We start from the raw sequence: 25,768 nt of genomic DNA on the forward strand, positions 1-25,768 counted from the left end.
TTCATCCAGCTCACCAGAACTGACTCAAATTTGTTCCTTTTCATGGCTGAGTAATATTCCATTGGCTTCCCAGGTGGCTCAGTGGTAAAGAAATCCACCTGACAAAGCAAGAGATGCAGATTCATCCCAGGGTTGGGAGGATCCATTAGAGAAGGAAATGGCAAACTGCTCTAGTATCCTTGGCTGGGAAATCCCATGGACAGAGGAGCCTAGTGGGCTCAAGACCATGGGTCACAAAGAGTCAGATATGACTTAATGACTGAGCATGCAATATTGCATTGTAATGATATAGTATCATTAACTACATTTACCATGCTGTAAATTATATTCATGACATTCATTTTATAACTAGAAATTGTAACTTTTAAGAATAATTTTATTTATTTTATCCTCTGCTGGCTGGGTATTCTGTGTGGACTTTCTCTAGCTGTGGTGAGTTGGGGCCAATCTTCATTGCAGTGCAAGAGCTTCTCATTACAATGGCTTCTCTTGTTGCGAAGCACCAGCTTTAGGATGTGACGGCTTCAGCAGCTGAGGCATGTGGACTCAATAATTGTGGCTACTGGGCTCTAGAGCACAGGCTTAATACTTTTAGTGCCTAGGCTTAGTTAATCTGCAGCATGTGGGATCTTCCTGGACTAGGGATTGAACCCATGTCTCCTGCAATGGCAGGCAGATTCCTTACCACTGAGCCATCAGGGAAAGCCCCAGAAATTGTAACTTTTGACCCCCTTTACCCATTTTGCCCACATTCTATCCCAGGCAAGCATCAATATGTTCTCTATATCAATACGTTTGGAGGCTTTTCAGGGCAGGAAGGGAGGCTGTTTGGTTTTTCACTTGTTTTTTGGCTTCCCAGGTAGCCCTAGTGACAAATTCACTTGCCAAAGCAGGAAATGCAAGAGATGTGGGTTTGATCCCCGTGTTGGGAAGATCACCTGGAGTAGGAAATGGCAACCCACTCCAGTGTTCTTGCCTAGAAAACTCTATGGACAGAAGAACCTGGTGGGCTACAGGCCATGGGGTTGCAAAGAGTCAGGCATGCTGAGCACACATCACAATATATCAATGAGCTTGGGGGCTTTGGGAGTGGGGAGGTTGTCTGGTTTTTTGCTTGCTTTTAGATTTAATATATAAGTGAAATCATACAGTTTTTATCTTTTTCTGTATAACTTATTTTATACTGTCTCTATTTATACATACATAATATATATAACACTTTCTTTATCCATTCATCCATCAATAGACACTTGGGTTTTTCCTTGTCTTGACTATTGTAAATAATGCTGCAGTGAACATGGGCTGCAGCTGTCTCTTAGAGATAGTGATTTCATTTCCTTTGGATATATCACCAGAAACAGGACAGCTGGACCATATGGTAGAACTTCTTAAAGGATTTTTAATGAGCCTCTATATTGTTTTCCATAGTGACTATACAAATTTACATTCCTACCAAAGTGTAAAAGAGTGCTCTTTTCTCCACATCCTCACCAACACTTGTTATTTCCTGTCTTTTTGATACAGCCATCCTGCCAACTGTGTGGTGATAGCTCTTCATGATTTTGACTTGCATTTCCCTGATGATAATGATGTTAAGCACTTTTTCATGTAGTTGCTGCTCATTTCTATATCTTCTTTTAAAGCGTGTCTTTTCAGGCCCCTTATCCATTTTTAAATCAGATTATTTATACTTTTCCTATTGAGTTGTAGTAGTTCCTTACATTCCTTTTGGATATTAACTTTGTTAAATATATGGTTCTCAAATACTTTATCCCATTCCATAGGTTGCCTTTCATTATATTGCTTCTTTGGCTATGCAGAATTTTTTTAGTTTGATGTAGTCCTACTTACTTATTTTTGCTTTTGTTGCCTCTGCTTTTGATGTCATATCCAAAAAAAATTACTGCCAGAATCAGTATCAAGAATCTTTGTCCCTATTTATTCTAGAAGTTGTAACGTTTTAGGTCTTACATTTAAGTATTTAGTGCATTTGGAGTTAACCTTTATGAATGGTATAAGATTTGTTATTGTCATTCAGTCACTCAGTCAGGTCTGACTCTGTGATCCCATGGTCTGCAGCACACCAGCCTTCCCTGTCCTTCACTATTTCACAGAGCTTGCTTCAGCTCCTGTGCATTGAATCAGTGATGCCATCCAACCATCTCATCCTCTGTTGTTCCCTTCTCCTCCTGCCTTCAATTTTTCCCAGCATCAGGATCTTTTCCAGTGAGTCAGCTCTTTGCATCAGGTTGCCAAAATATTGGAGTTTCACCTTCAGCATCAGTCCTTCCAATGAATATTCAAGGTTGATTTCCTTTAGGATTGACTGTGGTCTCTTTGTAGTTCAAAGGACTCTCAAGAATCTTCTATAGCACCGCAGTTCAAAGGCATTAATTCATCAGCGCTCAGCCTTTTTAACTGTCCAGCTCTCACATCCGTACACGACTACTGGAAAAACCACAGCTTTGACTATACAGCCCTTTGTTGGCAAAGTAATGTCTCTGCTTTTTAATATGCTGTCTAGGTGTGTCATAGCTTTTCTTCCAAGGAGCAAGAGTCTTTTAACTTCATGGGTGCAGTCACCATCCACAGTGATTCTGGAGCCGAAGAAAATAAAGTCTGATATTATCTCTTTTTTTTTTTCTAATTAAACTTTTCTTAATGGGTCTCAAATTCTGTGACAGATTTTTGGTCAAGTTGTTTTCATTTAAAAGTACTGATTTTAAAAACTAATAACTTAAACTGCCACACACAAAACATATGGTCCACAAAAACATTCTCCTTTCCTTCTGAAGGTTTTACGATGCATTGTTATTATCTCTTTAAGAATTTTTCCACAGTTTATTGTGATCCACACATCAAACACTTCAGTGTAGTCAATGAAGCAGATGTTTTTCTGCCTTTTCTATGATCCAACGGATGTTGGCAATTTGACCTCTCATTCCTCTGCCTTTCCTAAATCCAGTTCATACATTGAGAATTTCTCGGTTCACACACTGCTGAAGCCTAGCTTGTAGGATCTGGGGCATTACCTTGGTAGCATGTGAAATGCATGCAATTGTGCAGTAGTTTGAACATTCTTTGGCATTGCCCTTCTTTAGGATTAGAATGAAAACTGACCTTTAATTTTATTCCTCTACATGTGAATATCCAGTTTCCCCAACACCATTTATTGAGGAGACTAACTTTTTGCCTTTGAACATTCTTGACTCCCTTGTCAAATATTCATTGATATATCATGTAGGTTTATATCTGGGCTCTCAACTATGCTCCCTTGATCTGTGTATCTGCTTTTATGCCAATACCATACTGTTTCACTTCTATAGCTTAGTAGTATAATATAAATTATTAAATGTGATGTATCCAGCTTTATTCTTTTTCCAAACATTGCCTGAGCTATTCAGAGCCTTTTGTAGTTTCATATGAATTTTGGATTGCTTTTTGTATATCCATTAAAAAATGCTGTTGAAATTGTGACAGGAACTACATTGACTATAGAGATGGCTTTAGACAGTATGGACATTGTCATAATATTAAATATTCCAAATTATAAACACAGGATCTTTCACTTTACTGATTAAAGTACTCCTAAGTGTTTTTGATACTATTATAAATGGAATTACTTATTTTTTAAGAATTTTCCTTGTTAGTATATAGAAACAGAACCAACTTTGCATGTTGATTTTTGTCCTGCAACTTTACTGAAATCACTGATTAGTTCTAACAGTTTTTGGTGGGATATCTTTATTTATTTTAATTGGAGACTAATTACTTTACAATATTGTATTGGTTTTGCCATACAATGACATGAATCCGCCACCAGTTTACATGTGTTCCCCATCCTGAACCCCTCTCCTACCTCCCTCCCCATCTCATCCCTCTGGGTCATCCCAGTGCACCAGCCCCAAGCATCCTGTATCATGCATTGAACCTGGACTGGTGATTCATTTCACATATGATAATACAAATGTTTCAATGCCATTCTCCTAAATCATCCCACCTTCATCCTTTCTCACAGAGTCCAAAAGACTGTTCTAAACATCTGTGTCTCTTTTGCTGTCTCACATACAGGGTTATCATTACCATCTTTCTAAATTCCATATATATGTGTTAGTATACTGCATTGGTGTTTTTCTTTCTGGCTTACTTCACTCTGTATAATAGGCTCCAGTTTCATCCACCTCATTAGAACTGATTCAAATGTATTCTTTTAATGGCTGAGTAATACTCCGTTGTGTATATGTGCCACTGCTTTCTTATCCATTCATCTGCTGATGGACATCTAGGTTGATTCCATGTTCTGGCTATTATAAACAGTGCTGTGATGAACATTGGGGTACACATGTCTCTTTCAATTCTGCTTTCCTCGGTGTGTATGCCCAGCAGTGGGATTGCTTGGTCATATGGCAGTTCTATTTCCAGTTTTTTAAGGAATCTCCATGCTGTTCTCCATAGTGGCTGTACTAGTTTGCATTCCCACCAACAATGTAAGACGGTTCCCTTTTCTCCACACCCTCTCCAGCATTTATTGCTTGTAGACTTTTGGATCACAGCCATTCTGACTGGCATGAAATGGTATCTCATTGTGTTTTGATTTGCATTTCTCTGATAATGAGTGATGTTGAGCATCTTTTCATGTGTTTGTTAGCCATCTGTATGTCTTCTTTGGAGAAATGTCTATTTAGTTCTTTGGCCCATTTTTTGATTGGGTCATTTATTTTTCTGGAATTGAGCTGCAGGAGTCGCTTGTCTATTTTTGAGATTAGTTCTTTGTCAGTTGCTTCATTTGCTATTATTTTTTTCCCATTATGAAGGCTGTCTTTTCACCTTGCTAATAGTTTCCTTTGTTGTGCAGAAGCTTTTAAGTTTATTTAGGTCCCATTTCTTTATTTTTGCTTTTATTTCCAATATTCTGGGAGGTGGGTCATAGAGAATCCTGCTGTGATTTATGTCGGAGAGTGTTTTGCCTAGGTTCTCCTCTAGGAGTTTTATAGTTTCTGGTCTTACGTTTAGATCTTTAATCCATTTTGAGTTTATTTTTGTGTATGGTGTTAGAAAGTGTTCTAGTTTCATTCTTTTACAAGTGGTTGACCAGTTTTCCCAGCACCACTTGTTAAAGAGATTATCTTTTCTCCATTGTATATTCTTGCCTCCTTTGTCAAAGATACGGTGTACATAGGTGTGTGGATTTATCTCTGGGCTTTCTATTTTGTTCCATTGATCTATATTTCTGTCTTTGTGCCAGTACCATACTGTCTTGATGACTGTGGCTTTGTAGTAGAGCTTGAAGTCAGGCAGGTTGATTCCTCCAGTTCCATTCTTCTTTCTCAAGATTGCTTTGGTTATTTGAGGCTTTTTTGTATTTCCATACAAATTGTAACATTATTTGTTCTAGCTCTGTGAAAAATACCATTGGTAGCTTGAAAGGGATTGCATTGAATCTATAGATTGCTTTGGGTAGTATACTCATTTTCCCTATATTGATTCTTTCAATCCATGAACACGGTATATTTCTCTATCTATGATGTCCTCTTTGATCTCTTTCACCATGTTTTATGGTTTTCTATATATAGGTCTTTAGTTTCTTTAGGTAGATATATTCCTAAGTATTTTATTCTTTTCATTGCAATGGTGAATGGAATTGTTTCCTTAATTTCTCTATTTTCTCATTGTTAGTGTATAGGAATGCAAGGGATTTCTGTGTGTTGATTTTATATCCTACAAATTTACTATATTCATTGATTAGCTCTAGCAATTTTCTGGTGGAGTCTTTAGGGTTTTCTATGTAGAGGATCATGTCATCTGCAAAGAGTGAGAGTTTTACTTCTTCTTTTCCAATTTGGATTCCTTTTATTTCTTTCTCTGCTCTGATTGCTGTGGCCAAAACTTCCAAAACTATGTTGAATAGTAGTGGTGAGAGTGGGCACCCTTGTCATGTTCCTGACTTTAGGGGAAATGCTTTCGAATTTTCACCATTGAGGGTAATGTTTGCTGTGGGTTTGTTATATATAGCTTTTATTATGTTGAGGTATGTTCCTTCTATTCCTGCTTTCTGGAGGGTCTTTTATCATGAATGGATGTTGAATTTTGTCAAAGGCTTTCTCTGCATCTATTGGGATAATCATATGGTTTTTATTTTTCAATTTTTTAAATGTGGTGTATTACATTGATCGGAAAAGGCAATGGCACCCCACTCCAGAACTCTTGCCTGGAAAATCCCATGGACGGAGGAGCCTGGTGGGCCACAGTCCCTGGGATCGCTAAGAGTCAGACACGACTGAGCGACTTCACTTTCACTTTTCACTTTCATGCATTGGAGAAGGAAATGGTAACCCACTCCAGTGTTCTTGCCTGGAGAATCCCAGGGACGGGGGAGCCTGGTGGGCTGCCACCACTGGGTCGCACAGAGTCGGACACGACTGAAGCGACTTAGCAGCAGCAGCATTACATTGATTGATTTGCAGATATTGAAGAATCCTTGCATCCCTGGATAAAGCCCACTTGGTCGTGATGTATGATCTTTTTAATGTGTTGTTGGATTCTGTTTGCTAGAATTTTGTTAAGGATTTTTGCATCTATGTTCATCAGTGATATTGGCCTGTAGTTTTCTTTTTTTGTGGCATCTTTGTCAGGTTTTGGTATTAGAGTGATGGTGGCCTCATAAAATGAGTTTGGAAGTTTACTTTCCTCTGCAATTTTCTGGAAGAGTTTGAGTAGGATAGGTGTTAGCTCCTCTCTAAATTTTTAGTAGAATTCAGCTGTGAAGCCACCTGCTCCTGGGCTTTTGTCTGCTGGAAGATTTCTGATTACAGTTTCAATTCCATGCTTGTGATGGGTCTGTTAAGATTTTCTATTTCTTCCTAGTTCAGTTTTGTAAAGTTGTACTTTTCTAATAATTTGTCCATTTCTTCCAAGTTGTCCATTTTATTGGCATATAGTTGCTGATGGTAGTCTCTTATGATCTTTTGTATTTCTTGTCTTCTGTTGTGATCTCTCCATTTTCATATCTAATTTTATTGATTTGATTTTTCTCCCTTTGTTTCTTGATAAGTCTGGCTAATGGTTTGTCAATTTTATTTATCTTCTCAAAGAACCAGCTTTTGGCTTTGTTGATTTTTGCTATGGTCTCTTTTGTTTCTTTTGCATTTATTTCTGCCCTCATTTTTAAGATTTCTTTCCTTCTACTAACCCTGGGGTTCTTCCTTTCTTCCTTTTCTAGTTGCTTTAGGTGAGAGTTAGATTATTTATTTGACTTTTTTCTTGTTTCTTGAGGTAAGCCTGTATTGCTCTGAACCTTCGCCTTAGCACTGCTTTTACAGTGTCCCACAGGTTTTGGGTTGTTGTGATTTCATTTTCATTCGTTTCTATGCATATTTTGACTTCTTTTTGATTTCTTCTGTGATTTGTTGGTTATTCAGCAGCATGTTGTTCAGCCCCCATATGTTGGAATTTTTAATAGTTTTTCTCCTGTAATCGAGATCTAATCTTACTGCACTGTGGTCAGAAAAGATGCTTGGAATGATTTCAATTTTTTTGAACTTACCAAGGCTAGATTTATGGCCCAGGATGTGATCTATCCTGGAGACGGTTCCATGTGCACTTGAGAAAAAGGTGAAATTCATTGTTTTGGGGTGAAATGTCCTATAGATACCAATTAGGTCTAACTGGTCTATTGTATCATTTAAAGTTTGTGTTTCCATGTGAATTTTCTGTTTAGTTGATCTATCCATAGGTGTGAGTGGGGTATTAAAGTCTCCCACTGTTATTGTGTTATTGTTAATTTCCCCTCTCATACTTGTTAGCATTTGTCTTACATATTGCCGTGCTCCTATGTTGGGTGCATATATATTTATAATTGTTACATCTTCTTGGATTGATCCTTTGATCATTATGTAGTGTCCTTCTTTGTCTCTTTTCACAGCCTTTGTTTTAAAGTCTATTTTATCTGATATGAGTATTGCTACTCCTGCTTTCTTTTGGTCTATATTTGCATGGAATATCTTTTTCCAGCCCTTCACTTTCAGTCTGTATATGTCCCTTGTTTCGAGGTGGGTCTCTTGTAGACAACATATATAGGGGTCTTGTATCCATTGTATCCATTTGTATCCATTCAGCCAGTCTTTGTCTTTTGGTTGGGGCATTCAACCCATTTACGTTTAAGGTAATTATTGATAAGTATGATCCCATTGCCATTTACTTTATTGTTTTGGGTTCGAGTTTATACACCCTTTCTGTGCTTCCTGTCTAGAGAAGATACTTTAGCATTTGTTGGAGAGCTGGTTTGGTGGTGCTGAATTCTCTCAGCTTTTGCTATTCTGAAAAGCTTTTGATTTCTCCTTCATATTTGAATGAGATCCTTGCTGGGTACAGTAATCTGGGATGTAGGTTATTGTCTTTCATCACTTTAAGTATGTCTTGCCACTCCCTCCTGGCCTGAAGAGTTTCTATTGAAAAATCAGCTGCTATCCTTATGGGAATCCCCTTGTGTGTTATTTGTTGCTTTTCCCTTGCTGCTTTTAATATTTGTTCTTTGTGTTTGATCTTTGTTAATTTGATTAATATGTGTCTTGGGGTGTTTCGCCTTGGGTTTATCCTGTTTGGGACTCTCTGGGTTTCTTGGACTTGGGTGATTATTTCCTTCCCCATTTTAGGGAATTTTTCAACTATTATCTCCTCAAGTATTTTCTCATGGTCTTTCTTTTTGTCTTCTTCTTCTGGGACTCCTATGATTCAAATGTTGGGGCATTTAACATTGTCCCAGAGGTCTCTGAGATTGTCCTCATTTCTTTTAATTCGTTTTTCTTTTTTCCTCTCTGTTTCATTTATTTCTACCATTCTATCTTCTACCTCACTATCCTATCTTCTGCCTCTGTTATTCTACTGTTGGTTCCCTCCAGAGTGTTTTTTATCTCATTTCTTGCATTATTCATTATATATGACTCTTTTTATTTATTCTGGGTCCTTGTTAAACCTTTCTTGCATCTTCTCAAGCCTTGTCTCCAGGCTATTTATCTATAACTCCATTTTGTTTTTAAGATTTTGAATCATTTTCACCATCATTATTCAGGAATTCTTTATCAGATAGATTTCCTTACTCTTCCTCTTTTGTTTGGTTTGGTAGGCCTTTGTCCTGTTCCTTTACCTGCTGGGTATTTCTCTGCCTTTTCATCTTGTTTATATTGCTGTATTTGGGGTGGCCTTTCCGTATTTTGGCAGTTTATGGAGTTCTCTTTATTGTGGAGTTTCCTCACAGTGGGTGGGGTTGGACAGGTGGCTTGTCAAGGTTTCCTGGTTAGGGAAGCTTGTGTTGGTGTTCTGGTGGGTGGAGCTGGGTTTCTTCTCTCTGGAGTGCAATGAAGTGTCCAGTAATGAGTTATGAGATGTCAATGGGTTTAGTGTGACTCTGGGCAGCCTGTATATTGAAGCTCAGGGCTATGTTCCTGTGTTGCTGGAGAATTTGCATGGTATGTCTTGCTCTGGAACTTGTTGGCCCTTGGGTGATGCTTGGTTTCAGTGTAGGTATGGAGGCGTTTGATGAGCTCCTATTGATTACTGTTCCCTGGAGTCAGGAGTTCTCTGCTGTTCTCAGGATTTGGACTTAAGCCTCCTGCTTCTGGTTTTCAGTCTTATTCTTATAGTAGCCTCAAGACTTCTCCATCTACACAGCACCAATGATAAAACATCTAGGTTAAAGATGAAAAGTTTCTCCACAATGAGGGATACCCAGAGAGGTTCACAGAGTTACGTGGAGAAGAGAAGAGAGAGGAGGGAGATAGAGATGACCAGAAGGAGAAGAGGGGGAATGAACAGGGGAGAGAGCAAGCTAGCCAGTAATCACTCCCCTATGTGCTCTCCACAATCTGGACCCCTTTGAGATGTTCACGGAGTTACAGAGAAGAGAAGAGGGAGGAAGGGGACAGAGGTGGCCAGGAGGATAAAGGGGGAATCAAAAGGAGAGAGACAGATTCAGCCAGTAATCAGTTCCCTAAGTGTTCTCCATAGTCTGAAACACACAAAGAGATTCACAGAGTTGGTTAGAGAAGAGAAGGGGGAGGGAGGAGATAGAGGCGACCTGGTGGAGAAAAAGGAGAGTCCAAAGGGGAAGAGAGCAGTCAAGCTAGTAATCTCGCTCCCAAGTGAAAATGGGTACTGAAGATTGGGTTCTTAAAGGTACAAAATTGATAACAAATACCAAAGAGCAAAGATTAAAAATCTAGAGTAGAGGTTGGATTCTCAAAAATACAATAGTAAAGAAAAAAACAAAGTCACAAAAATTATATATATATATATATGAAATTTGCTTTAAAAATAGGGTCTTTTTTTTGCAAAGTAATAGTAGGTTATAAAAATGAAAATTAAAGGAGTAATAGAGGACTTAAAATTTAAAAAGAAAAAATTTTTAATTTAAAAAATGATAATAGTAAAAATATATCTAGGATTTTCTGTGGGGTTGTTGTGGACAGTGTGGGATCAGTTCATTTTCAGATAGTTCCTTGATCTGGCTTATACTTCTCAAGACCTATAGGCCCCTTCCTATGTAGTCAGTGCTAACTACAGGGTTTTAATCTATTGCACCTGTCACTTCCAATGTGGTTCCCTCTGTTTTAGCTTCTTCTGTTTGTTGTTCTCTTCAGTGTCTAATTTCCACCCTGACACAAGGGGGCAGTGGTGGACACTTTTTTAGGTTCACTTGTTCAGTGTTGCTGTGGGGAGGGAGGAACACTGCAACCAAATAACACTGGCATGTGCTCGCAGTGTCTCGGCCACACTGGGTTTGCCCCCATCACAGCACGTGTGCTTTCCCTGTTTACACTGCTTAGGCTCTAAGTTGCTCTGCTGGGAACTGTCTGAGGCCGGCCCTGGAATGTACGCACTTCCCAGGTCCAATCCACTCAGGTTCAGGTACTCAGGTACTCCACAAAGGTGCAGACTCGGTTGGGCCTGCATTTTGTGCCCTTCCAAGGTCTGAGCAGCTCAGGTGACCAGGTGCTTGGCGAGCATGGTCGCTGCGACTTATCACCTCCCCCGTCCCTGCTGATTGATTTTCTGTATGTACAACCAGCTCACCTTCTCAGGTGTGCAGTGTGTCTCTTCTGGGGAGCTTCTCCCTGGCTGCGACCCTCCTGGCGGATGTTGACTGTCCAGAATCCCAAGAAGTCTTGGTTAGCAATGAAGCCGGCTTGCAGTTTGGTAGATGATGCCTCTCTGGCACTGCAGTTGTCCCCTTCTGGCTCTGGCTGCCCTCGCCTGCCTGTCTCCAGCAGCAGATGGGCCAGTCCACAGCCGGCTAGCTCTGCTCAGTCCTTTGTTCTGTGAGCGGGCCTGGCAGTGTCTTAGGTTAGGGCCTTTTGTGGGGTACCTATCCCACAGTCTGGTTTGCTATCTCAAGTTAGTTCTCTCAGATTGCCCTCGGGGCATTCAGGCCTGGTCCTTACTCTAAGCAATTCAGCCCGCATCTCCCGGCCCATCCCCTGCTTGCTAGTGGCGGATGTGGGCGTCTGCACTGCTTCTCCACTGGGAGTTACCGTTGGGCTCGTAATCTGTGGGTTTTAATTATTTATTTATTTTTCCTCCCAGTTATTTTGCCCTCTGAGGTTCCAAGGCTTGCCACAGACTCTCCAGTGAGAGTGTTTCCTGGTGTTTGGAAGTGTCTCTCTCTCCATCCCTACCTCTTTTGTCTCTCTTTTTATCTTTTATATTTTCTCCTACCTCCTTTCAAAGACAATGGGCTGCTTTTCTGGGTACCTTATGTCCTCTGCCAGCATTCAGAAGTTGTTTTGTGGAATGTACTCAGCGTTCAAATGTTCTTTTGATGAATTTGTGGGGGAGAAAGTGGTCTCCCCATCCTATTCCTCTGCCATCTTAGGACCTTCCCCTACCTTTAGGGTTTTCTATATATAAGATTATGTTATTTGCAAACAACTGTATTCCTTTTATGAATTTTTCTGGCCTGATTGCTCTTGTATGTACTTCCAGTGCTAGAATGGGTTAAAATGGTGAGTATGTGTATACTTGTGTTGTCATTAATCTCAGAGGCCTAGATTTCAACTCTTCACTAATGAGTACAATAATATTTCAGCTGTGAGTTTGTCACATGTGTCCTTTTTTAATGTTGAGGTACATTACTTCTATACTCAAGTTTTAAGAATTTTTATCATGAAATAATGTTGAATTTTGTCAAATAATTTTTCTGTATGTATAGAGGTGACCATATAGTTTTAATCACTCATTCTATTAATATGGTATATTTCACATGCTGATCTGCATATGTTGAATCATCCTTATATCCCAGGAATAAATCCCATTTGATTATGGTGTATGATCCTTTCAATGTGCTATTGAATTTGATTTGCTAACATTTTGTTGAGGACTTTGTAACATCTATATTCATTACAAGTATTAGCCTTTTGTTTTCTTTCCTTTAATGGTCTTATGTGATTTTAAGTGATATGAAAAAAAATTTTTTTTTAATTTTGTGGTGCATATCAAAGATATGTTTACACTATCCTATAGCTTTTTTTTTCTTACTGGTTTCAAAATTCTTTCTTGTCTCAGACTTTTGACACTTTGACTACAATGTTTCTGAGTGTGGACTTCTTTTGGCTTTTCATTTGGGCATCTCTGGTGGGCTTCCTCAATCAGCATGTCCATTTACTTTCCCAGGTTTGGGAAGTTTTCAGACATTTATTTTGTTGAATAAGCTTTTTGCCTCTTTCTTTTTCTACTGGGATTTCTATAGTACATATATTAATCTGCTTCATGACATACCAAAGTCCCTTAAGTTTACTTCAAATATTTTCATTCTTATGTTTCTTCTCTGACTAGATAGTTTTCAGTGACCTGTCTTTAATTCTGCAGATCTTTTATTCTGCTATTCTAAAGGGATTCTGAATCTCTCTAGTGAAGTTTTCAGTTCTATTATTTTTTTCCTTTACTTCATGATATCTATCTGGTCCTTTTTTAAAATTTTGTATTTCTTTTTTGAAATTCTCCCTTTATCCATGCACCGTTCTGCTGACACTGATGACTATCTTTATTAAAGTTATTTTAATTCTCTGTCAGGTAAATCAAACACAGGTTTTCCCCTACTATTCAAAAATAGGACATTTTTATGAAATCTTTCATAAACCAAAATTATATGAAACGAAGAAGCAAATACTTTAGTACAAATGTTGCTAAAGAATGCACAAAATATATCAAGATAAAGCATAGATGCTCACAGATGAAGTTCAAAGCTGTGGCAGCATGATGTTGAGATGCTGGGTGTAGTTCCCAGGAAAGGAGCTTGGAGGAACTTGGGGCGTGTGCTATCTCTATAACAGTTTACTGCAAAACATATGCTGAAAGCTGTTTTCACTTTTCCCTTTTTTCATAAAAGCAAAAATCCTCTTCAGATTTCTTTCAGTTAGTTAGAACAGGTACTACTGTAGGTCTTTCATAAAAGCAAAGTGGCATAAAGAGAACTGTTGAAAGCATGGGATATCTGTATTTTCATTTCATTGGGATTGGTTTCTAGAAATCTGTCTTACACTTCCTTTAGGATGATATTTCACTGTTTCTTCATTTTTCTTAATTCTTTCTGTTGATATGTCAGCATTAAACAAACAGCCACCTCTTCCAGCCTTCTTGGATTGGCCTTGTACTGAAGAAACTCTTCACTGATCATCATGGCCAGAGATTCTGGGGGCCTCTTAAATTTTTATGCTAGTCAAACCTACCAACTTTATTCTTAGTGATCCCCAGCTGTGTAGAATATGATGGATCACGATGAGCAAGGCAGAAGCCAATCCCTTGGATAGAATCTAGAAAAACTGGAACATTGGACACATTTAATTTTTTTTCCTCTCTAGGGAGAAGTTGGGATCAGGTATTTTTTGCCCTCTTACTCTGTGCTGTGCTGACTGGATGAGCTGTGACGAGTGCTAGCATGCTAGGTTCAAATTTCCTTCTTTATTCTCAGTGACCCTACAGGCATCTGGAGTTTTCTGGGCCCCATCAGTATTCCAAGACAGGGAAGACAAAAGCAAGTGCCTTGGGCAGTCCCCAGAAAAATTAGACCCTTGGAAATATGATGCAGTCATTTCCTTGTTCCCCAGTTAGAAGCTAGAATCTGAAAGTTTCCTCCCAATCACCTGGTACTGAGACATAATTCATAATTTCTGAGGGTAGGAATTATGGGATGAATAGGTCCCAAATTTTCCTATTGGCTTCAAGGTAACTGGTTTTATGCTCACTCAGGATGCAGTAGACATTCAGTTTTCTGAGTTTTATGCAAAGGCAGTTGGTCTGTGTGTTGCTGTTGAATTGGTTTGTTCATGGGAGCAAGGAGAGTCTAGAAATTCCTATTCTGCCACCTTGCTCATTTCTCATCAGACAGACGATGACTGAAGTTGAGAGTTAAAGAGCCTGTGTTTATTATTTTCTGTAAGCACTTTAGTGCACTCAGAATCCACCCCATGTCATAATTCTTATGGTCATTATTAGTTCCATATTGATCAAGTGAACTAGCCACTTTAGTTCCCAAAGAATATGCTTCAACTGACACCGTAGTTTATAGCTTAACTGTGATTGCTATTTATGTTGCCCTGAATTACTAGTTGTCAGGTCTCATTGTCAAGGATCTTAGCACAATGATTAATCCAAGAATCAAACTTATTTCATAATTCCTTTTTTTGTGGAATCTATCTCCTGAAACCACTCCTAGCACAAACCTGGATCAGCAAGAGTCCAGTTAAAAGACAAAGGAGAAGTTGGGAACAGGAGTAGATAACTAGAGAACTCAGAAAAATAATAAAGGTAAACTTGGAAGTAAAATTTTTTCCCAAGGCTGGGATCCAGACCTTGTCGTAGACTGGGACTTGCAGCCCAGTGGATGGGAGAGTAAATCTGCTGGATTGCTTTGGGCCAGAGTTTATCCAAAGCTATCTGGCTAATGAAGTAAAGAAGAGAACAAATGGGCCTGGAGCAGCACTCAGGAAGCCTACAACTGAGGTATTGCTCATGAATTCATTGCTCACAAATGCTGTTGGTATTTATGTTGATGGATCAAGAGAAGACACTAATTAGAATTAGATAAGAACCAGCCTCTTATAATATCCTTCTAGTTCCCTCTACTGACAAAACTTATCACTGCACCATCTGACAAAGAAGTGTCCATGAGGTTCAGTTCCAGCATCACAAATAGATTAATAAAAGTATTCCTATTTAGCAATAAAAATCAATGAGCTGCTGGTACATACAACAATGTAAGTGAATCTCAAAAGTATTACACTGAATGTGCTGTGTGATTAGGTCACTCACTCATGTCTGACTCTTTGCAACCCCACGGACTTGTAGCCCACCAGGCTACTCTGTCCATGGGGATTCTCCAGGCGAGAATACTGGAGTGGATTGTCATGCCCTCCTCATTACACTGAATAAATATATCTAGACACAAGATCCTACAAACTGTTTTCATTTTGGAAAAGACATTTTAGTGGAGGCAAAACTATAGTGACAGGACACCAGGTTAGAAGCTGCCTAGGGCCAGGTTGGGGGAAGAGACTGACTGCAAAGAGATATTCAACAACTTTTTAGGGTGATGAAAATGTCCTGAAATTTGACTGAGGTAGTGGTACAACTCTGCACAGTTTCTTTAAGTGAATAGATTTCACTACATATAAATTATACCTCAAAAAGCTGTAAAATAATCTCCAGTGATTTTGTTCTTCTCTCTGCTGCCTTATTTATATAAACTATCCAAACTGGGTAATTTCACTTTCAAAAATTAGTCATCAGACATCAACAAGATAGCCTAATAAGATATCCCTAACTCATATTCCCTCTTCAGCAACAATAATCTGGCATCCATCCACAGACAAGAGTAACTTTGTGAGAGCTTTGAGATCTAGGTAGAAGATTGTGAAAACCCAGTGAAGTCCACAATCTAGGAGAGCTGTTTTGAGAAAGAAGACTTGTACTCAGGCAGCTGACTTAACCGACCATAGTCCCAGGTACAAACCTGGAAACAGCTCCATAACTCCTAAGAACTCGACTACAGCCCCATTTAGCTTTGGTTCCATTACCAGTACCATATACCAAGGATTCCAGGAAGAGTCATGCACACCTGTATGTCACACTTGTGTGTCAGGTGCACAAACCTCTGTCTGAGCTGTGTACCTGAAGTGTTCCATGAAATGGCTCCAGTCCCTCTCAGCTGTAGTCCAGGTGCCCCTGGAGGGGCCTAGCAAACTCAGTCTGGTTGTAGACACAGAAAGAACCCTGTAACTGGAGGCCTTTCCAGTCACAATCCATGAACATTTCTACTGGCTCAGGGACCCAGAGGACATGCTTCTGTCTGCACCCCTAGAGATTTTGAAAGGGCCCTAAATTCAGCTCCTGCTTACTCCCAGCTGCTCAGAGATAGCACAAGAAAGGAAAAAGTAAATATTAGAGCATAAACAAATAAAAGAGATTAGAAGGACAATAAAAAGATCAATAAAACTAAGAGTTGATTTTTGAAAGATAAACAAAATCAAAAAACCTTCAGCTAGACTAACCAAGAAAAACAGAGAGGACTCAAATACAGTTATAAATAAGAAGAGACATTGCAATCAATACCACAGAAATACAAGGGATGATACAGGCTATTATGAAAAGCCATAATCCAATAAATTGGATAATTTAGACCAGTTGTGGGCTACAGTCCATGGGGTCACAAAGAGTTGGACATGGACATGATTGAGCGACTTCACTTTCACTTTCACTTTAGACCATTGGATAACTTTCTAAAAATATACAACTTACCAAAGCCAAATCACGAAGAAACAGAAAATCTGAATATATCAAGTAAAGAGATTTAATCAGTAGGTATTTGATTACCTACCAAGAAATACCTACCAAGAAATAAAAGCCCAGGACCAGTTCATTTCACTGGTGAATTCTATCAGATCTTTAAGCAGAATTAAAGCTGCTGCTGATGCTGCTGCTAAGTTGCTTCAGTCGTGTCCGACTCTGTGCGACCCCATAGACGGCAGCCCACCAGGCTCCTCTGTCCATGGGATTCTCCAGGCAAGAACACTGGAGTGGGTTGCCATTTCCTTCTCCAATGCATGAAAGTGAAAAGTGAAAGTGAAGTCGCTCAGTCGTGTCAGACTCTTCTCGACTCCATGGACTGCAGCCTACCAGGCTCCTCTGTCCATGGGATTTTCCAGGCAAGAGTACTGGAGTGGGGTGCCATTGCCTTCTCCATTCCCTAAAGCTAATCCTCCCTAAATTCTTCTTAAAAATATAAAAGGAGGAACACTTTCAACCTCATGATACAAAAATTAAATAGTAACACTACAAATACACTATGGGCCAATTTACATGAGGAACATAGATATAAAAACACTCAGCAAAATTCTAGTGGATCAAATTTCATAGCACATTAAAAGGATCATATACTATGAACAAGTGGGATCTATCCCTGCGATATGTGGTCAACATATACAAATCAACAAATGTAATAAGCCACATTGACAGAATGAAAGATGAAGTCATATGATCATTCAAAAGATGCAGAAAAATTACTTAATCAAAATTCAACTTCCTTTAACAATAACAGATTTCAACAAACCAAATGTAGAATTAAAATGCCTCAACATAATAAAGCCATATATAACAGGCTCACAGCTTAAATCACACTCAACAGTGAAGAGCTGAAATTTTTCCTTTAAAATCAGGAATATCACAAGGGTGCCTACTCTCACCACTCCCACTTAACAAAAATGTTAACAATACTTCCTAGAGTAATTAGGCAAGAGAAAGAGACAAAGACATCCAAATAGGAAATAAAGAAGCAAAATCATCCTTGTTTTCAGATGACATGCTCTTATATATAGACAAATCTAAAGACTCTACCAAAATACTATTAGAACTAATCAACAAGTTCAGTAAAGTTACAGGATACAAAATCAGCATACAAAAATCAGCTACATTTCTATACACTAATAACAAAATATATGAAAGAGAAACAAAGAGAATAATCCCACTCACAAAAGAATCAAAAACAATAATACACTAGAATATACAATGGAGAAAAGATAGTCTCTTCAATAAGTGGTGCTGGGAAAACTGAAAGGCTACATGTAAAAGAATGAAATTAGAACAGTCCTTAACACCAATCATAAACATAAACTCAAAATGGATTAAAGACCTAAATGTAAGGCTGGACACTATAAAGTTCTTAGAAGAAAACACCCATAACACTCTTTGACATAAATCGCAGCAAGATCTTTGTTGATCCACTCTCTAGGATCATGAAAATAATAACAGAAATAAACAAATGGGATCTAATGAAACTTAAAAGCTTTTGCATAGCAAAGGAAACCACAAACAAAAAGAAAAGACAACGCTCAAGAGTGGGAGAAAATATTTGCAAATGAAGCAATTGACAAGGGATTAATACTCAAAATATACAAACAGCTCATGCAGCTCTATATTAAACACAAACAAACAAACAAATCACCCAATCAAAAAATCGTCTGAAGACCTAAATAGAAATTCCTCCAAAGAAGACATGTAGATGGCCAACAAACACATGGAAAAAATGCTCAATATCACTAATTATAGAAATGCAAATGAAAACTACAATGAGGAATCACCTCACACCCATCCAAAAGGCCATCACTGAAAAATCTTCAAATAAATTCTGGAGAGGGTGTAGAGAAAAATGAACCCTCTTACCCTAATGGTGGGAGTGTAAATTGATACAGCCACTATAGAGAACAGTATGAAGATTCCCTAAAAACCTAAATATAGAACTACCATATGACTCAGCAATTCCATTCCTGGGCATATACCCAGAGAAAACCATAATTCAAAAAGATACATGTACCCCAATGTTCACTGCAACACTATTTACAACAGCCAGGAATGAGAGCAACCTAAATGTAATCAACAGAGGAATGAAAAATGAAGATGTGGTATATAAATTCAATGGAATATTACTCAACCATAAAATAGAACAAAATTGTACCATTTGCAGAGATGCAGATAGACCTAGAGACTGTCATACAAGAGTGAAGTCAGAAAGACAAAAACAAATATTATATATTAACACGTATATAAACTTGTGGAATCTAGGAAAATGGTATGTGTGTTAGTCTATCAGTCATGTCCAACTCTTTGCGACCCCATGGACTGTAGCCCACCAGGCTCCTCTGTCCATGGGATTTTCTAGGCAAGAACACTGGAGTGGGCTGCCATTTCCTTCCCCAGGGAAGGAAAATTATATAGAAGAATTTATTTGCAAAACAGGACTAGAGACAAAATATAGAGAACAAGAGTATGGGTACCAAGGTGGGAAGCCGGGTGTGGGGTGGATTGGGAGATTGTTATATATACACTAATACCTATAAAATAGATAATTAATGAAAATCGACTGTATAGCACAGGGTACTCTACTGAATGCTCTGTGATGGTCTAAATGGGAAGGAAATTCAAGGAAGAGGGGATATATGTGTACATGTGGCTGATTCACTCTGCTGTACATTATAAACTAACACAACATTGTCAAGTAACTATACTCCAATAAAAAATAAAGTTAAAACATAAAATATTTATATTACTTTGCTAGCTATGGGAAACCTAGATGAGATCACCTATTGTGTTCTGCCTTTTTGCCAGCTACTATATATCAATGATAATGATTATCACCAAATTTTAATTTATTATTTAAGCTTGCAGAAATAGCCAGAAGCTTTCATGTTCCCAGCAAACTTTAGAGGCTTCATTACCTTACTGTGTATAAAAGTCTTTATATTACTTTTCATTACTTTACTGTGTATAGAAGTATATATACTGTATATATATTTTAATGCTATTAAAATAAATTAATTTTTCCTATTTCAGTTATAGCACAAATAAAATCATCCTTCATTTCAAAACACTCAGCCTTATAAGCATCCATAGTACATAAATTTAGTTAACTGGTTCCATCTGGCGATATAAATCCTACAACAAATATACAAAGTCTGGAGCCAAGAATGACATACAACCCTCTTGGTGGCACTCAACCTAAAGTGTCAAAATGAACTTCAGAAATACTTGCTCATGCTTGACATGAAACACACAACTAATCACACTCAGTATATGGCAGTTTAACAAAGAGAATTATAAGGACTGACTGGGCCAAATTTTATGCTTACCACTCCTGTTTCTCATGTGTACCCTCAAACTTAAACAAGTCTTCAGAAGAGAGTTAAGTCTAATATGATGCTTTAGCCAACTCCTAGAGAACACTTTTAAAGTATAAAATCAAGAGTATCTTGAACCCCTGTTTAAGTCACATCTATTTCCTCATTCTCCTTCTGATCCCTGTAAATCTGTTTAATTGCCATCACCTCAAATGATGCTTCGGTAAGAAAACCTTCTCCGATTCCACTGCTAAGGTTAAGCTTCTCACACATCTACTCTACTTCACTGTAGTGTTTTCACAATTGTGAAATGAAGTGAAGTAAAGTTGCTCAGTCACGTCTGACTCTTTGTGACCCCATGGACTATACAGTCCATGGAACTCTCCAGGCCAGAGTACTGGAGTGGGTAGCCTTCCCTTCTCCAGGGGGTCTTCCTGACCCAGGAATCAAACCGGGGTCTCCTGCATTGCACAGCTGTAAATATAAAAGATTCACACAATTTTGTTTAATGCTTGTCTCTCCAGTTTTATATCTGGCACATGCATGCATGCTTAGTCACTCAGTCGTGTCCGACTCTTTGTGACCCCATGGACCACAGCCCACCAGGCTTCTCTGTCCATGGAATTTTCCAGGTAAGAACACTGGAGTGGGTTGTATTTCCTACTCCAATACCTGGCACAGCATTCAATAAATAACTTTTGAATGAAGAACAAAAAAAAACCCAATCTTACTTAGGAGTAAGATGAACCAAATAGGTAAAACATTTATGCACTGACAACAATAAGGCATTGATGAAAGAAATTAGAACAGATGCAAAAAAAAAAAAAATGGAACAATATCCCATGTCCATGGTCTGGAAGAATTAATATCGTTAATATGTCCATACTATCCAAAGCCAGCTATAGATTCAATGCAATCCCTATAAAAATCCCAATGGCAGTTTTCCTCAAAATAGAAAAAAACAATCTTATAATTCATGTGGGATCACAAAAAGACCCCAAGAGCAAAAGTAGTTTTGAGAAAGAAGGACATAAAAATATTCTAAAGAATTTCAATGCTGTGTAGGTCCATTAAAATATGTATATATATATATATATAATATATATTCAACACATTCTGATTAATTAGCAAGAGCAGCTGACTGACATCAAGGAATATGGTAATTTACAAGCTAAATATTAGAAAAATTCTTTTTACAGGATTTTCTTGGAAGTCCAGAGGTTAACATTTCGCCTTCCAATACAGGAGGTATGGGTTGGATCTCTGGTGGAAGAGCTACAATTCCACATGCCTTGTGGCCAAAAAAACAAAACATAAAACAGAAACAGTATTATAACAAATTCAATAAAGACTTTAAAAATGGTCTACATCAAAAAAAATTTTTTTAAGAAAAATCCTTTATAAATTAATAGTTTTTTAAAACAAAGTGCCATGATTTTTAAATGTACTCAAGGATGGGCTTTTTTTAATTAAATAAATACGTAGTTGTGAGGAACAGAGGATCTAATATTCAGTTCAGTTCGGTTGCTCAGTTGTGTCTGACTCTTTGCGACCCCATGAACCGCGGCACACCAGGCCTCCCTGTCCATCACCAACTCCCAGGGATCTAATATAACACTGAGAAAAAAGTCAGAAATGCAGGAATAAAAATTATTATCATAGAATCCTGAGGAGGCAATGAGTATCAGAGTGTGATCAACAGTGACTAATTATTAACGTATAGCTAATTAAGATAATACTTGAAAAATGCATTTCAATTTGGCAATTAGGAAGGGAGAAGTTATCTTGGTGAGAGAGCAATGTCAGCAAAATGGAGGGTGTCAAAAACAGGACCAGTTACAACCAGAACCTCTCAGCCCCTCCTATTCCTAGAATACACACAGTCTCTGGCTACCCAGATTTACTCTCTATTCCTTAAATATGCTGTTTCTTCCTATTATACCTCACCACACATTTTCTGCTTAGTGAAATTTAGCTTTTCCTTGAAGAATCATTGGAATTCTTTGTGATGCCATCTCTTAGCTCTAAGTTATGCCCTTCTTTGTGTTCCCGTATACCTAGATCACAGTTTTATTTTGATCAAGTGTTTGAAAAATCAACATGATCCTTAAGCTAACTTTAAAGATGGCCATTTGATTTAACCTCAGACTTTCAAAAGTCTTAAATTGATGCTCTTTGGTTTACCTTTGTTTTGGGAACTATGTCTCTCAGGTTAAGAGTTTCTGCAGAAACACTGATGCAGATACCAAGGAAATCCCTTTAGAATCAATGGAAAACTTTTACTTTGCTCCAAGGCTAATATAATTATTGTCACTGACATATTGGTGGATGGAGTGTTCTAAATTTTCATAATTGATTCCCAAATGTTTTCAAGACCAAGGTTTTAATATTAATTTTGCTAAAAACAAATAATATCAGGTGGCCAATTACATACTATAAAATATCAGTGAACTCAAAATACAAGGACAAATTTCTAATTTATTTAAAATATTAAAATGCAGAAACACCCATTTTCCTAAAATGTCAGCATTTTTAATTGGTTGTTCATATTATCTAATTAATAATTTTCTTGGTTTCTCTCTAAATTGAAGACACTATGAAAGGCCATAACAAGACACAGTACCTATTTTGACTGCAAAAGGACCACTGTCTTATCAGCAGATACACAGGTAAGGCTATAAAGAATTCCGTAAAATAATTCTGGGAGATAAAGTAAACTGATTTCTAATTCAGTTTAATTTATATAATAATGTATGTTTCAAGTTGGGGAAGAGAAAATGAGTTTTCACTCAGGACTACTCTGATCCAATATCTTCTCTATAAAATATGATTATTGAAAATTAATCCATAGTCCACATGACAAGTAACTTTAGTTGACTCACCATCAGGTATTGCTAAAATAATAAAACACTGTCTTTGAATATTTTTACTAAGTTTTCATAAAATACTTTAATTCTGAAAGATTTTTCAAAAACTGTTATAGATCTACATTATAAAGGGCAAACATATTTTACTCATTTTACAGCCCTCTAGTGATAAAACTCCAGAAAACCTCATGATGCTATGTGAACAAAAAGAAAAACAATGTATTAAGTTCAGAACAGACAAGGATAAGAAAGGGAAAAAGTTAAATAAAATATTTTTAAGGTAATATACTTTGAAGAACTTTCAGGTTCTTCTCCAACATTATTTATTTGAAAAATTTCAGAAACCAAAGATTTTATCAATTTATGGAAAAGAAGAAATATGATTTTACCATTCCTTAAAACTTATCCTTCTTGTAATAATAACTATTACAGTAATTTATAATAAATCTGGGTGATCAGTGAATTTCAATAAATATATAGTGCATTAGAAGGAAATGATGAGTTTGTAAACATAATCATATAATAAATGTAGAACCTCCATGGGATTCACCAAAATGACACTAGTTGCTTAGAAGAGGTATAACAGAGTGTGTGTGCTGTGCTCAATCACTTTAGTTGTGTCCGACTCTGCAACTCTATGGACTGTAGCCCGCCAGACGCTATCCATGGGATTCTCCAGGCAGGAATGCTGGAGTGGGTTGCCATGCCCTCCTCCAGGGAATCTTCCAGATCCAGGGATCGAATCCCTGTCTCCTGCATTGCAGATGAATTCTTTACCCACTGAGCCACCTAGGAATCCCATAATAGAGTACAAGATAGGTATTTATATAAATACTTTGAATGGAGACTTGGTAACATCATAATCTCATAATGTTAAACATGTATTTAGGAGTTAAACCTAAAGACAGGAAGTATTAGGATAAATGAGTAATTAAGAATAATAACTTCTTGAGGGCATATGCCATACCACCATAGTAGTAGGATCCAAAATGTGATGAAATAAATATAAAAATGATAACAAAATTAACCTATTAATAAAACTTCTAAATTTCTATATTCTTACTGTCTTAAAGGCTTAAAATGTCTTCCTTTAAATTATCCCTTGATAAAGGGATACTAAGCAAGAGAAATAATTTTTAAAGCCAACTATGATTCTGGGAAGTTTTAAAAGTTAGGCATTTTAAATGTCTAAATTAATTTATTTTCAAACACCACATCAATCCCATAGGACTGTATTTAAAATTTTTTTTCCTGGAGAAAAAAACACCATAAAATTTTTTTATGTCTTCTAATTTTGGAAATGTCAAATTATATACATTAACCAGGAATTAGTACATCAGCATTAGATAATTCATGCATAAAAATGTTTTCTGCCCTGAGAATTTACACAGGATTTCTAGACTAACCCTCAGTACTCAGTCTGTGATACTTTTATTCTCACAGACTTAATCTACTATGCATGTACTAGTATTCAGGACACAGCACAGGATGATTAAAGACGAGCTTCTTTCTTTTTGTATGTGGGGAAATTAGAGGAAAGAACTAGATACTTTCTAATTTAGAATCTCATTTCTGTGCCATTTCTATCCCAGCTGAAAAGCCAGGAATGGCTAAGGAAAACCAATCTTTGACAACTGAGTTCATTCTCAAAGGACTTACAGATCATCCAGTGCTGAAGACCCTTCTGTTTCAGGTGTTTCTTACCATCTATCTGATCACTATGGTGGGCAATCTTGGTCTGGTGGCATTGATTTTTATGGAACGTCATCTTCACACTTCAATGTACTTCTTTCTGGGTAACCTCGCTCTGATGGATTTCTGTTGCTCCAGTGCCATAACCCCCAAGATGCTACAGAATTTATTTTCTAAAGACAGAATGATCTCCCTCTATGAATGCATGGTACAATTTTATTTTCTCTGCCTTGCTGAAACTGCAGATTGCTTTCTCCTGGCAGCAATGGCCTATGACCGCTATGTGGCCATCTGCAAACCACTGCAGTACCACACTATGATGTCAAAGAAACTCTGCATTCAGATGACCACAGGAGCCTACATAGCTAGTAACCTGCATTCTATGATTCATGTAGGACTTCTACTGAGGTTAACTTTCTGTAGATCTAGTCAAATTGACCACTTTTTCTGTGACATTCTTCCACTATATAGACTTTCCTGTACTGACCCTTATATTAATGAACTAATGATATATATTTTTTCAATGCCAATTCAAATCATTACCATTGCCACTGTCTTGATTTCTTATGTTTACATTCTTTTCACTGTTTTCAAAATGAAATCCAGAGAAGGGAGAGGTAAAGCCTTATCTACTTGTGCATCCCACTTTCTATCTGTCTCAATATTCTACATTTGTCTTCTCATGTATATTCGACCATTTGAAGAAGGGGATAAAGATATACCAGTGGCAATTTTTTACACAATAGTAATTCCTTTATTAAACCCTTTTATTTATAGCCTGAGAAATAAGGAAGTGATAAATGTTCTGAAAAAAATTATGAGGACCTATAATATTCTTAAACAAACTTAATCTTCTATGGAAAACTGATTTTATTAAAATGATTTATAGATTAAGGGACACAGAAAATGAAAACTGTATTCTTAAATAAAATATTAATCTATAATTCATTAGACTGCTGCTGCTGCTGCTGCTGCTAAGTCACGACTCTGTGTGACCTCAGAGACAGTGGCCCACCAGGCTCCCGTCCCTGGAATTCTTCAGGCAAGCATACT

At 37.6% G+C, this 25,768-nt stretch overlaps 1 protein-coding gene across 1 annotated transcript; it reads left to right on the top strand.

Moving 5' to 3' along the window:
• Positions 1 to 24,629: 24,629 nt before the first annotated feature.
• OR5K19 (olfactory receptor family 5 subfamily K member 19) lies at positions 24,630 to 25,565 on the top strand. The gene has a single exon (NM_001390689.1). It carries the CDS (start codon positions 24,630 to 24,632, stop codon positions 25,563 to 25,565), a length of 936 nt encoding a protein of 311 aa, NP_001377618.1.
• The last annotated feature ends 203 nt before the right edge of the window (positions 25,566 to 25,768 follow it).

Source organism: Bos taurus, chromosome 1 (assembly GCF_002263795.3).
Source record: "Bos taurus isolate L1 Dominette 01449 registration number 42190680 breed Hereford chromosome 1, ARS-UCD2.0, whole genome shotgun sequence".
NCBI classification, from domain to species: Eukaryota; Metazoa; Chordata; class Mammalia; order Artiodactyla; family Bovidae; genus Bos; species Bos taurus.